General features: G+C 41.0%; 1 protein-coding gene across 3 annotated transcripts in view; it reads left to right on the forward strand.

Moving 5' to 3' along the window:
- The first annotated feature begins 2,583 nt into the window (after positions 1-2,583).
- The window catches only part of LOC130070217 (NACHT, LRR and PYD domains-containing protein 12-like), a 44,392-nt gene continuing 33,557 nt past the window's right edge, over positions 2,584-13,418 (forward strand). For 2 of the 3 annotated variants that reach the window (XM_056234527.1, XM_056234545.1), the window contains exons 1-4: positions 2,584-2,853; positions 2,961-3,053; positions 3,802-5,614; positions 5,853-6,026. In XM_056234527.1, the coding sequence (XP_056090502.1) occupies positions 2,589-2,853; positions 2,961-3,053; positions 3,802-5,614; positions 5,853-6,026 (2,345 nt within the window). In that variant the 5' untranslated portion in view covers positions 2,584-2,588. The remainder of the gene's footprint in view (positions 2,854-2,960; positions 3,054-3,801; positions 5,615-5,852; positions 6,027-13,418) is intronic. The other variant, XM_056234535.1, reaches the window with a different exon arrangement.

Consider the following 13,418-nt stretch of genomic DNA (forward strand, 5'->3'; position numbering starts at 1 on the left):
TCTCTGACTGATGTAGAGGATTTTTCATACATGACAGTACATAAAAATGTGCTTGTGTGTTTCTCTGGACGCCCATTGGGCCGTTCCACGTTGTCCTTTGTAAAGCCCGCCTTCGGCTGGCTCGTTGGATAATTACTTTGCTTAAAGGCTCAGGCATCTGCCTCCGGCTTAATAGAGCGAAGTCAGCACGCACGGCGTTTTACATGGCGTTCCCATAGCGTAAGCTACTTACGCAATAAGAGGAACCTCTCGAAAGGGAACGACTTGGTTACTAACGTAACCTCGGTTCCCTGAGAAGAGGGAACGAGTATTGCGTAAGCTGCCGTGCTTGTGCTTGGTCAGTTTGCTTCAGTCGATTGAACCTAAAGAACTCAGATGACGGGGCGCTCAATATATAGCCCTTGGCCACGCCCATCTTGGCGGGCTCTGACGCGCGTAGGCGCGAAGCACGCTCATTGGAAGCGGGTTCAGAGTCGCCCCGTCATAGGTTCGTGCAGTTGCTGCAGCACAGCCAATGACCGAGCTGCCTCGCTCATTGCTGTATGCTGTGCAGCTGCAATGCGTTTTACATAAAGACTTCAATATTTCTCGAGAAAAGGAGTTTTCCCATAGCGTAAGCTACTTACGCAATACTCGTTCCTTCTTCTCAGGGAACCGAGGTTACGTTAGTAGCCGAGTCGTTTTGTGAGACACTCGACTGTCGTAAGGCTGAACGTCAGACACACACCCTCAACTGACGCTGGTATACGGTACGACAGAGAAGACCTGTTCTGTTGAAGAGCATGTAGAAGGAAGAGTACGGCCTGATCACACAAGCTTTTCAGAGTATGTTTAGATCATGAAAGTTTGCTTGCATTTCATCAGTTTATGTAATCCAGTGTTTTCATATATGATTACGAGGGGATTGAAGGATCTAAGAGTTTCCAACAGGGATTTTTACTCTATTTTTTTCACATAGCAGAAAAATAGACTTAAAATACTTTTATTAAAAACTTTTCATTTCTGGTCATACAGACTTAAGAAATATGAAAAAATAAACTGTTAAATGTCTACTTTTCTGAAGCAACACATGGAGACGTGTAAACGTAAACGCCCACAAAAACTGCATACCTGTATTTACTTCCTGTTTTCGGTCGAAGTCCACAGTAGTCGATTGTCTCCCCAATGATCGCGCGCGTGAACTCGACAATCGACTACTGTGGACTTCGACCGAAAACAGGAAATAAATACAGGCATGTGAGCTGGCTGAATTAACATCACTTTTATTCATATCTTTCACATCTAGTGCAGTCAGATTCACTGTGTTCACTCTGAATAAAATCACTCACATGGCTGTGCACTTGTAATGACACATCTAGGATGTTTAAAACTTGCCCCATTTAAGTCAACAGGCTGCAAATCTTAAAAAGAGGATAACACGGTGTAGGCAACACTGATTTTTGTCGTTGTTCTCTGTACTGACAGCACTCCAAATTTACAAAAAAATGTGCTCAATGTTAAAATTGACCGGACCCTAGTTGCTAGTGTGTTTCTATGTGGTTGCTAGGGCATTCTTGGTGATTGCTATGCAGTTGCTAGGGTACTTGGGATGGTTGCTAGGGTGTTGCTATGCATATGTTAGGGTACTCAGGGTAGTCATTAGGGTGTTGCTATATGATTGCTAGGGCATTCTGGGTGGTTGATTTGCAGTTGCTAGGCTACTCTGGGTGGTTGTTAGGGTGTTGCAATGCTGTTGCTAGGGTACTCATTGCTAGCATGTTTCAGATAGATACAATGCAGCATTATAGGACCCCTTTAACAGATGAGTTTGGACGAGATGCCTCTGAGAGTCCTGATTCGATCACAGCTTCATAAACAAGTCACCTTTATTTATATAGCGCTTTTTACAATAAAAAATGTTTCAAAGCAGCTTAACAGTGATGTGAATGAAAATGAATGTAACAAAGATTGTTTTGGCTGTACAGCATCTCTAGATGAAAGTCATTGTCCAATTTAAGTTAAAGGATTAGTTCACTTTTAAAAAAACTTTTGCTGATAATTTACTCACCCCCATGTCATCCAAGATGTCCATGTCTTTCTTTCTTCAGTCGAAAAGAAATTAAGGTTTTTGATGAAAACATTCCAGGATTTTTCTCCATATAATGCACTTTGCTGGGCACCAAACGGTTCAAGGTCCAAAAGACAGTTTCAGTGCAAACTGCAAACTGTTCAAAGGGCTTTAAACGATTCCAGACGATGAATAAGGGTCTTATCAAGCGAAACGATCGCTCATTTAAAAAATAAATAACAAAGTTTAAGTTTAATAATGTCAAATGCTCGCCTTGCTCTGTTCTGTGTGACTCTCCTGTTCGAACTCGTTCATCAAAATGAACAAATCTTTTTTCGAGTCATTTGGTTCATTTAACGAACGAAATGAACGAATTGACTCGGAAAAAGATTCGTTCATTTTGATGAACGAGTTCGAACAGGAGAGTCACACAGAACAGAGCAAGGCGAGCATTTGAGCTTATAAAACTTAAACTTTGTTGTTTTTTTAAGATTTTAGATATTTTTCTTTTTATCCTGCAGCTGTGAATCTGTGAAGGGTGATGGCGTCTGTTAAAGTTGAAGATCTGCTTGAGAAATCACTGAGTGAACTGGAAGAAGCTGAATGGAAGAAGTTTAAGTGGCACTTAAAGAAAGATCATGAATGTATATCAAAGTCTGAAATGGAGAAAGCAGATATCTTAGACACAGTGGATAAGATGGTAGCATGTTTTGGACCAGAAGAAGCTGTGAAGATCACAGTGGAGATCCTGAGGAAGATGAACCAGAACAATCTGGCTGAGCAGCTGGAGAACAAACACAAGCAAGGTAACATTTAATTCACTGTGACAGTAATGTGATTGACTGTTTACTGATTAATGGTTTGACTTTGCACTTTGCTCTGCTGATGTTTGTGTGTGATTTATGTTTCCCAGTGAGTGATCCTCTCTCTCACACACACTCAAGTCAGGCTGAAGGCAATATGAAGACATCTACAGCTGTTGGAGCTCATTCAGAAGAGATCAGGGGTAAATAATCACTGTCTGTACATGGAAACAAGAGATTATATAACATCAAGCAACAATTACAGGGCCAAGAAGCAGCAGCAACAGCTCTTATACAAGTACATTTATTAGAACAGATAGTCAAGTCATTTTTTACGAATGGTTAAATGGTTTACAAGATTAAATTAAAACTTCTGAAAGCAACTTCTACATACGCAGGGTCATTGCAATAACCCCAACCTAACCCTAATACAGTCTCATGTCTTGTTTGGTGTGCTAGATATCAATGGTTTGATAAAAAATCTTGTACTAATTTTGGTCAGCATGGCCTTAAAGGAAAATTCTGTCATTTACTCACCCTCAAGTGGTTTCAAACCTGTATGAATTACTTTCTTTTGCTGAACACAAGGGAAGATATTTTGAAGAATGTCGGTAACCAAACATTCGATGGACCCCATTAACTTCCATAGTAGAAATAAAATATGTTCATACAGGTTTGAAACAATTTGAGGGTGAGTAAATGATGACAGAATTCTCATTTTTAAGTGAACTATTCCTTTAAGTTGAACTGTGTCCAATAGTGACAATCTGATAAATCCAGTTCCAATTTTATTCAAGTATCAAGGCATTTCCATCATTTATGTTGTCAACTTCAGCATAATCAGTTTAAGATGTGCATGTAAACACTATTGCAGTTGAATATAGTAGACACCGGAATTTATGAAAAACACAATCATTAAGTTTTTGCTGTCTTTTCCCATATTTCTCATAGGCTCAACAGCAGACGATAGAGAAGCTACTCTTCATGATTACACAGAGACCAGCCTCACACTGAAGGACAAATTAAAACAGGACTACGAGAAGATATTGATTGGTGATTCAGAGACGGGTCATCGGAAATACCTGAAAGATATTTACACTGATTTATATGTGGTGGAGAATGAGACTGGAGGAAGAGTGAACGAGCACGAGGTGATACAGATCGAATCAAATCACAACCGATTAACTGCCAAAGAGAAGCCAATCAAGTGTAATGACATGTTTAAAGTCCAGTGTGACACGGGTCGACGAAACAGAAAAGTGCTGACAACGGGGATCGCAGGAGTGGGAAAAACTGTCTCTGTCAATAAATTCATCTTTGACTGGGCTGAAGAAACAGAAAATAAGGATTTAGTCTTCATATTTCCACTTCCATTCCGTAGATTGAATTTGATTAAAGAAGAGTGCAGTCTCATGGGACTGCTCAACAAATACTACTTCTTTAGTAGTCCTGAAGATTTGCTCTCTCTTCCTGAAGGTGACGGTAAAGTTATGTTCATCTTTGATGGGCTGGATGAATGTCGCTTTACTTTGAACTTTAAAGATGACGACATATTTACAAATGTAAATGAAAAAACAACAGTGAGTAAGATAATAATAAACCTTATCAAGAGACACCTGGTTCCCTCTGCTCTCATCTGGATCACATCTAGACCAGCAGCAGCCAGTCTGATTCCCCGAAACTACATTGATCAAGTGACAGAGGTGCGAGGATTTAACGATGAGCAGAAAGAGCAATACTTCAAAAATAACAGCAGTCCTGAAGTTGCTGGAAACCTCATCAGTCACATCAAGAAATCCAGGAGTCTGCACATCATGTGCCATATTCCCGTCTTCTGCTGGATCTCTCTTATTGTTCTTCAGCCTCTACTGGCTCGAGAGAGCAATGAGAAAACTCCCACAACTCTCACAGAGATGTACACAAGCTTCTTAATTTCTCAGAAGCAACAGATGGAAGAAAAATACTGTGATGACCCTGAACTTAAAGCCAATGCAGTGTCTTTTGATCAGATTATTCTGAAGCTTGGCAAACTGGCCTTTCAACAGCTGGAGAAAGGAAACCTGATTTTCTACAAAGAAGATCTTGAGGAATGTGGACTAGATATCAGAAAAGGGTCGTTGTACTCTGGGTTATGCACTCGAATGTTTCAGGAGGAAAAGGTAGCAGCAAGAAATGTTTACAGCTTCGTACATCTCAGCGTACAGGAATTCCTTGCTGCTCTTTATGTGTTTATGATGGGCAAAGATGAGAAAGCTGACCTATTTCTTCAGTCCTGGAGAGAAAAACTGACATGGAAACTGTCCAAAAAGCCACTGTTTCAGCTTCATAATGCTACAGTCAAGAAAGCTTTAAAGAGTGAGAACGGACACCTGGACCTTTTCCTTCGGTTCCTCCTGGGTCTGGAGTCCAATCAGAGTGACCTGAAGGGACTACTGCCAGGACTGGAACTCAGAACAGAGGACATGAAAAACACTGTTAACTATATTAAAAAGAAAATAGAAAATGAGAAATCAGTAGAGAAGACCATCAATCTCTTCCACTGTCTGAGTGAACTGAAAGATGACTTTGTGGAGGAAATCCAGAAGAATCTGAGCTCAGGAATACTTTCAGCACAGAATCTCTCCTCTGCTCAATGGTCTGGTCTGGTGTTTGTGCTCCTGATATCAGAAGAGACTCAAGAGATGTTTGAAATGCAGAAATACAGAAAATCTGATCAAGCACTGGTGACACTTCTGCCAGTGATCAAAAACACCAGAAGAGCACTGTAAGAGTCTCCTTTACATTCATTTATAAACACAGTTAGTCTTTTGCAATTGCCTTCAATTCAAGCAGAGAAAAACGTATAAAAGTAATGTGTGTGAAAATAAATGCTGGTTTGATGTTTTATGAAGAGATAATTGTTTTAGCTTTGCTAAATTCACTACAGTTCAAGGTTTTTTCAAGCTCCAGATTATAAACGCTAATAAGCATTACTACTGCTCTTTGTTTTGTTCTCTACACAGGCTACACAGCTGTAATCTCACAGTTCAGTCCTGTGAGAGTTTATCATCAGCTCTACAATCCCCAAACTCCTTTCTGAGAGAGCTGGATCTGAGTAACAATGACCTGCAGGATTCTGGAGTGCAGCTTCTTTCTGATGGACTGAAGAGTCCAAACTGTCAGCTGGAGATACTGAGGTGAATGGTTTAAAATAATGAACTATGCTATAACCAGACGCTGACTTAACCAATAAGCAATGCAAGCAGCCAAAAGCACCTCAAGAGACAAAACATTTGCAGGAATGTGATATTTTTCCATATTTATACAGACGTATGACCCACATGGACTGCATAAGTCTAAGAAAAATATTGTTTGGGGTGAAGGGAAGGGAATGGACTGTATGAAGATTGAATTTTCAAATAGCTTTAAACAGTTACTAAAACTGTCATCTTCTAAGGATCCATTCCGTCTACTCTCTCTATTGTTTTGTGGTGCAAACAAGCCCCATTCAGTCTCAGTCTTCCCTGCACACATTAGCCGCGTTTCCACTGCTGGGCCAGGGCCGAGCCGTGCTAGTGCGTACCAGGGCCAGTCGCGTTTCCACTGTCACTTCCGGGGCTTAATTGGGGCTTACTCGGGGCCAACGTCCAGGATTTCTTGCCCGTTGAATACCTTGGGCCAAAGCGGGCCAGCTCGGGCTAGAGGCGTGCTCAAGGTAAAAGGCGGAGTTTAATCGGTGTTAGGGAAAGTTATGGTCTGCGGCAAGATGCACATTTCACTTTTTTATATCGCGCAAAATAATCGCTGCTCGAAATGGAGAATCGCCTGTACTGGTCTGTCGAAGATACCAAAGCTCTTCTGAGCATTTGGGCAGAAGAAAGAAAGGGTACAACGTCAATTTGACGGCGTGTGCAGAAACGAGGACGTTATAAAATACATCGTTGCTGAACTTGCTAAGCTAAGCATTCAGCAAGCAACGCTTCAAGTTCTGGAAAAAATAAAAAAGGTGCGGGCGCAGTACAAGGCGATTAAAACACACAATGGAGAAAGCGGATCCCAGAGAAGGAACTTTCCATGGTTTGACTTGATGGACGGTGTGCTGGGTCACCATCGGTGTGCTGGGTCACCGTCCCTCTGTTAGTGGCGAGACAAGCCGGGACACTATGGCAGCCACGGCCGGTGAGTTAATATACATGCTATCTTCCTAACTTAAAAAATAAATAAATTCATAATACCCGCTGAAATGGGTTGGGTTGTATGACGTTAGATCCAGAAAGGCGTGTTAGGGGCGGGGTTTAGGGCAACGCTGCGGGGCTACTGGCCCGGCAGTGGAAACGCAAGCCCGGTGCTTAAAGGGTCATGAAACCCCCCTCTTTCAGCTCCAGTCTAGCTCACAATCTTTTTGAAAAATGCTACTTAAATGGGCGTGGATGGCTGTAAAAAGAAGGGAGGGAAGTGGGTGTGGTATGGCCATTACTGTCATCGCCAGTGTCCCATGCATATCGACTGTCACTAAAAAGCAGTGGTAAAACGTGAGGAAATGCTAGATTTTTTTTTATAGCTGGCAAGGTTAAAGTCTTATGAAATACACTGACACTTTATTATTGTCCTTTCAAAAGTAACTGAATGCCCTGGTACATATATTAGCCTACAGTTATCGTAATTCTATTTAAAACATTAATGTAGGCTACATGTATAATTATACATGTCATTATAAAATATATAGTTGTTTATATAGACACAATAAATGCATATATTTGAAAATTATAAATTTTCCGCTTAAAAAAACGTTCTGTGCATAGCCTAGATCTACGCGTCCCCTGAACCCCCATAATAAAGATTGCTCTGTGGAGGTGGATGACTTCTCATTTTAGACACACACACACACACACACATACCTCTGAAGGGATTGAAAAGTCCTCGAGACTTGGTACCGCATCACTTGCAAGACGCAACCTGCATTGGTTGTCAACAAGGCGAAGTCCACCATTCTCCAATTCTCGAAGCTCTCTCTCAAGAAAAATGTTTGCGGCACACACTATAGTTTAGATGTGTCCGTGGTTGTCTAGCCCTGCCCTGGCAGCATCGCGGGGAAACATATTCAACCCACTTGGACTTTTGCACCACGAAAACAAAGATATCACAGTTTGACATGTCTGTCCATAGACATCACATCTATGTGTCTGTCATTGGAAAGATCCACGTGGTGTCATGAATAATTAAGAGACAGTGTCTTCTCATAGGATATGAAATCTCAGTCTCAGTCTCAGCCTGTGACGTGGACACGATGCAGATTTTAAACCCGGAAGACGAAAAAACTCAAATTTAACCCTATTAAATCTAACAGATGCTAACATTGTCTTCAATGGTGTTCAACACACATACCTCTGTTAAAATCTCAGAAAATTTGGTTTGGGGTTTCATGACAACCTCTTAAGGCCCGAGGCCACTGGCCCGGCTCGGCTCGCTGTTAGCCCTGGCCCGGCCCTGGCCCGACAGTGGAAACGCGGCTATTCACTTCTCCGGCCTGTAGGGTTGCCAACTTCAGAAAAGAAAAATGCGGGACAATCGTGGTTCTTTACAGGAAAATAAGGGACACTCAAAATATTTGTACTGTATCACACAGTATATGTATATGTAATTTCAGGTTTGTATGTTTAAAAGGTTCTCAGACATGCAAACATTTGTTTTGCTTAACCTATTTATGTAGAATTTAATTCTAAAAAGAATTTTAAGGTCACACAAAAAAGTCACATTACACAAACCATATAGTTCAAAATAATAGCACTTATCTGAAATAGAAAGGTTTTGTAACATTATACACTACATTTCAAAGAAATTAAAGAAAGTAATAGCCTACATTTATTCAGCATGGACGCATTGAAGGAATCAAAAGTGACAGTAAAGACATTTAAAATGTTACAAAAGCTTTTTTTATTTCGAATAATCTACTTTGAACCTTCTATTCATCAAAGAATCCTGACTCTTTTTTTAAAACATTAATAATAATCAGAAATGTTTCTTGGGCAGCAAATCACATCAGCATATTTTTCCCTCAGGAAGATTTCATGTTTTCTTGCGTGGCTGGATGTTGGACTCATGAACAATAATCACGTTGTTTGAATTCACCAAAACCGATTTTCCGAAAATCAAAACCCGGCCGGACGGTGAAAGGGATTTGCCGTTAGCGCGAGTGCGGATCGAACCGGGAGCGAGACAGCAGAGGATTCTGTTCGCAAATCAAACAATGATTTGTCCCAAAAGAATAAATAATTCTCAATTTGGAGTCTATTATTCGTATGGCCTGATGCGCTTGAGTGTGGGCTGTGATTGGATAATGACCGGTGTCGTGATCATGCTCAAGTGTCGTGTTGCTGTTGTATCAGTCAGTGATTAGATAAGCATAGCAGTCTATTCACTCGGGACAAGGGAGGTCCCGTACGGGACAAATAAATTAGGCCCAAAATACGGGATGTCCCGGCTAATTCGGGACAGTTGGCAACCCTACCGGCCTGGTTATGGCTCTAAATATGTTTTTTATTTTGTCTTCATTATAAACGACTGGCTATTCACGCTGTTTCAATCCCTAATTTATTTTTTCAAAGTTCTCACTTCACATTTGAAACTGTATCAAATGCCCTTCTTGAAAAAAGAAACATTTCATTAAGAATTCCTAGGCAAGGCAAGGCAAGTTTATTTATATAGCACATTTCATACACAATGGTAATTCCAAGTGCTTTACATAGAAAAAAATAAAATAATCAAAACAAATAAGAATAATTAAAACAGTTTAGAATAAAAAATAAAATAAAGTACAGTAAAAACAGTCGGACGGACAGTGGCATAGTGCTCATTCAGTAAATGCATAGCTAAACAGATGTGTTTTGAGTCTGTATTTGAATGTAACTACTGTAGGAGCACATCTGATCTCCTCTGGAAGCTGGTTCCAGTTGCGGCTGGCATAATAGCTAAAAGCAGACTCTCCGTACTTAGAGTGAACCCTTGGTATTTCTAGCTGATGTGATCCTAATGATCTGAGTGATCTGTTAGGTTTATATTCAGTGAGCATATCTGCCATATATTGAGGTCCTAGCCCATTAAATGATTTATATACCAGTAATAATACTTAAAAATCAATCCTAAATGTAACTGGGAGCCAGTGTAAAGACCTGAGGACTGGTGTGATATGTTCATATTTTCTGGTTCTGCTCAGGATCCTGGCAGCAGCGTTCTGTATGAGCTGCAACTGTCTTATGGTCTTTTTAGGAAGGCCAGTGAGGAGTCCATTACAATAATCCATCCTGCTGGTGATAAAAGCATGCACAAGTTTCTCTAAGTCTTGACTGGAAACAAAGCATCTAATTATTGCAATATTTTTCAGATGATAGTATGCTGATTTAGTTATTGCTTTGACATGACTACTGAAACTAAGGTCTGACACTAGAGACACACCAAGATTCCTGACTTGATTTTTAGTTGTTAGACCCCTAGTGTCAAGGTATGCTTTCACCTTGAGAAATTCATCTTTGTTTCCAAACGCAATGACTTCAGTTTTGTCTTTGTTTAACTGAAGAAAGTTTTGGCACATCCAACCGTTTACTTCATCAATGCATTGGCACAGAGAGTCAATGGGGCTGTAATCGTTAGGCGATAGGGATAAGTAGAGCTGTGTGTCGTCTGCATAGCTGTGGTAAGAGATTCCGTTCTTTCTCATTATTTGGCTCATTGGGAGCATATACAGGTTGAATAGGAGTGGCGCAAGAATTGAGCCTTGAGGGACTCCGCATGTCATGGATGTCCACTCAGACTTATGGTCTCCTATACTCACATAATAACCTCTCCCTTCTAAGTATGACCTGAACCATTTTAGGACTATCCCAGAAAGCCCCACCCAGTTTTCCAGCCTGTCAAGAAGTATGTCGTGATCGACAGTGTCAAAAGCAGCACTGAGGTCGAGTAGTACCAGTACTGATAATTTCCCTGTATCAGTATTTAAGCGAATATCGTTTATTATCTTTATGAGCGCTGTCTCTGTGCTGTGATGCGATCGGAAACCAGATTGAAAATTGTCAAAGTATCCATTCAAGCTTAAGAATTTGTTCAGCTGATTGAAGACAACTTTTTCAATGATCTTGCCTATGAAAGGAAGATTTGAGATCGGTCTATAATTGCTTAAGATGGTCTTATCCAGATTGCTCTTTTTCAGGAGGGGCTTGACAACTGCAGTTTTCAGGGAGTTTGGAAAACTCCCAGAGAGAAGTGAGGCATTTACCACTTTTAGGAGATCTGCTGCTAAGCTGTTTAACACACTTTTGAAAAAAGATGTGGGAAGTGCGTCAAGGGCGCAGGTTGATGTTTTAAGGTGCTGTACGGTTTCTTCCAAAAATTTGCCATCAATTTCTTCGAAAACAGACATAGTAACTACTTTCTCAGGTAGTGGTCTGATCTGTTTGACCCCAGCACAACTCAAGGATGAGCTGATCACCTTTCTGATATTATTGATTTTCTCAGAGAAGAAAGAAGCAAACTCACTGCACTTGCCGTCTGAGAGCATTTCACTGGGAATCTGGCTTGGGGGGTTTGTCAGTCTCTCTACAGTAGCAAAAATAGTGCGTGTGTTGTTTAAGTTGCTGTTTATAATATTCGAGAAGAAAGTCTGTCTAGCTTTGCCTAGTTCCATATTAAAAGCATGGATGCTGTCTTTGTAGATGTTATAATGGACTACGAAATTTTGTCTTCCGCCACATGCGCTCTGCTCTTCTGCATTGTCTTTTCATATTTTGCACAGCTGTTGAGTTTCTCCAAGGTGCTTTTTGTCTACCACTCTTCCTGACTTTCACAGGAGCAATATCATCAATTACACTTTTAATTTTTGATTTAAAAGATTCAAGGAGAAAATCAACAGAGTCAGCAGATATGCTTGGTTTTAAAGATATAGCCTTCATAAATAGCACACTAATGTTCTCATTTAAGCATCTCTTCTTGACAGACACAGATCTAGCTTCAATGGCAGGAGAGATCAATATATCAAAGAAAATACAGAAATGATCAGACAGTGCTACATCCTTAATAACAATCGATGAGATGTTTAGACCCTTACTGATAAGTAAATCTAGAGTGTGTCCACGATTATGTGTGGGTCCATGTACATACTGAGTCAGATCAAAAGTTTTGAAAACAGTTTTGATTTCTTTTGCAATATTGTTTTCTGCATTATCTATGTGAATGTTAAAATCTCCAGCAATGGCAAAACAGTCAAACTCAGAGGAAATTGTTGATAACAGTTCTGTAAAGTCCTCAGCAAAGGCTGGAGAGTATTTTGGAGGCCTGTAAATAATGATAAGTAAAATACGTGGAGCACCTTTTAACACAATACCCAGATATTCGAAAGACGGGTAATTCCCAAATGATATTTGCTTACATTGATAGACATCTTTAAAAAGAGCAGCTAAGCCCCCGCCTCTCTTACCCGCTCTGCAAACACTCATAAAAGTAAAGTTAGGAGGGGATGATTCATTGAGGACTGTTGCACTGCAGCTGTCTTCTAGCCAAGTTTCATTTAGAAACATAAAGTCCAGGTTGTATGTGGTTATTAAGTCGTTGACTAGAAGTGATTTATTTTTAAGTGAGCGGATGTTTAAAAGTGCTAACTTAACAGTCTTACTTTTTGTCCCCACAGCGATCTTAGTTTGGCGTGTAATAGGGACCAGATTAGATGGGTTTGCTGTACGGCTTTTGAAGGCCTTAGATTTTCTATCATGTAATTCAACAGCAATAGAGAAAGATTCAGGCACACTGGGTTCCCGCTTGTTTTGTAATCATTTAAGAAAGTTACTGTTATCATAGCGGGGACCCGACACATATCACTGAGAGCTGGTATCAGTTGTTTTTGGTTCACCTCGAGCCACTGGAGGAGGGTGTGAGCCCTGGCGCTGTGGCAGAGGCCGAAGAGCTCTCACAGGAGGAGGAGGAGGGCGAGCTGGGCCCGCAGGCTTTGGTGGTTGTGGGTCCTGCCGTTTTTTGGTTGACATCTGGGGGCTTGCAGCAAAAGAGTGGGATAGTTTGGTTCCAGCATACACCAGTTGTTCCATTTTCTCTGAGAAGCACAGAAGTGGAGTTGCTGGAGAGAGGGATAACGTGTCTGGTGAGAGGGGCTGTTACTCTGGTGTTATCGGAGGCTGTAATATGCTGTCCTGGATTTCCTGGCTGTTTTCCAGAAAGTGGTCCTTGGGTGCTGAATCTTCTAGCAGTTTTAGTTTGTCACAGTCTGTCTGTGGTGAGCTCTGTGGGCAGGGCTCAGCTGAGATTGTGTCCGTGAGCAGAGGTTGTTGTGGCGGAGTGGTGTTATCATTGTCCTTGTGTGATATGTCAACCGCATGTCCATTCAGGTGCTGAAGTGAAGTCATGTGGTCATTCATACTGTGTCCAGGTGTGTGTGTGCCATTCAGGTTGAGTGGATTGGCACACACTGCAGAAAGATGATGGAGGGAGAAGTAGATATTGTCCTTTAGCACTCTTGAACCAAGTTTGTTTGGGTGGAGCCCATCCTGTTGAAACAGTTGCCTCTGACTCCAGAAAAGATTGAAGTT

Source organism: Rhinichthys klamathensis, unplaced genomic scaffold (genome assembly GCF_029890125.1).
Source record: "Rhinichthys klamathensis goyatoka isolate OS25496 unplaced genomic scaffold, OSU_Roscu_1.1 h1tg000018l_1, whole genome shotgun sequence".
NCBI lineage: Eukaryota > Metazoa > Chordata > Actinopteri > Cypriniformes > Leuciscidae > Rhinichthys > Rhinichthys klamathensis.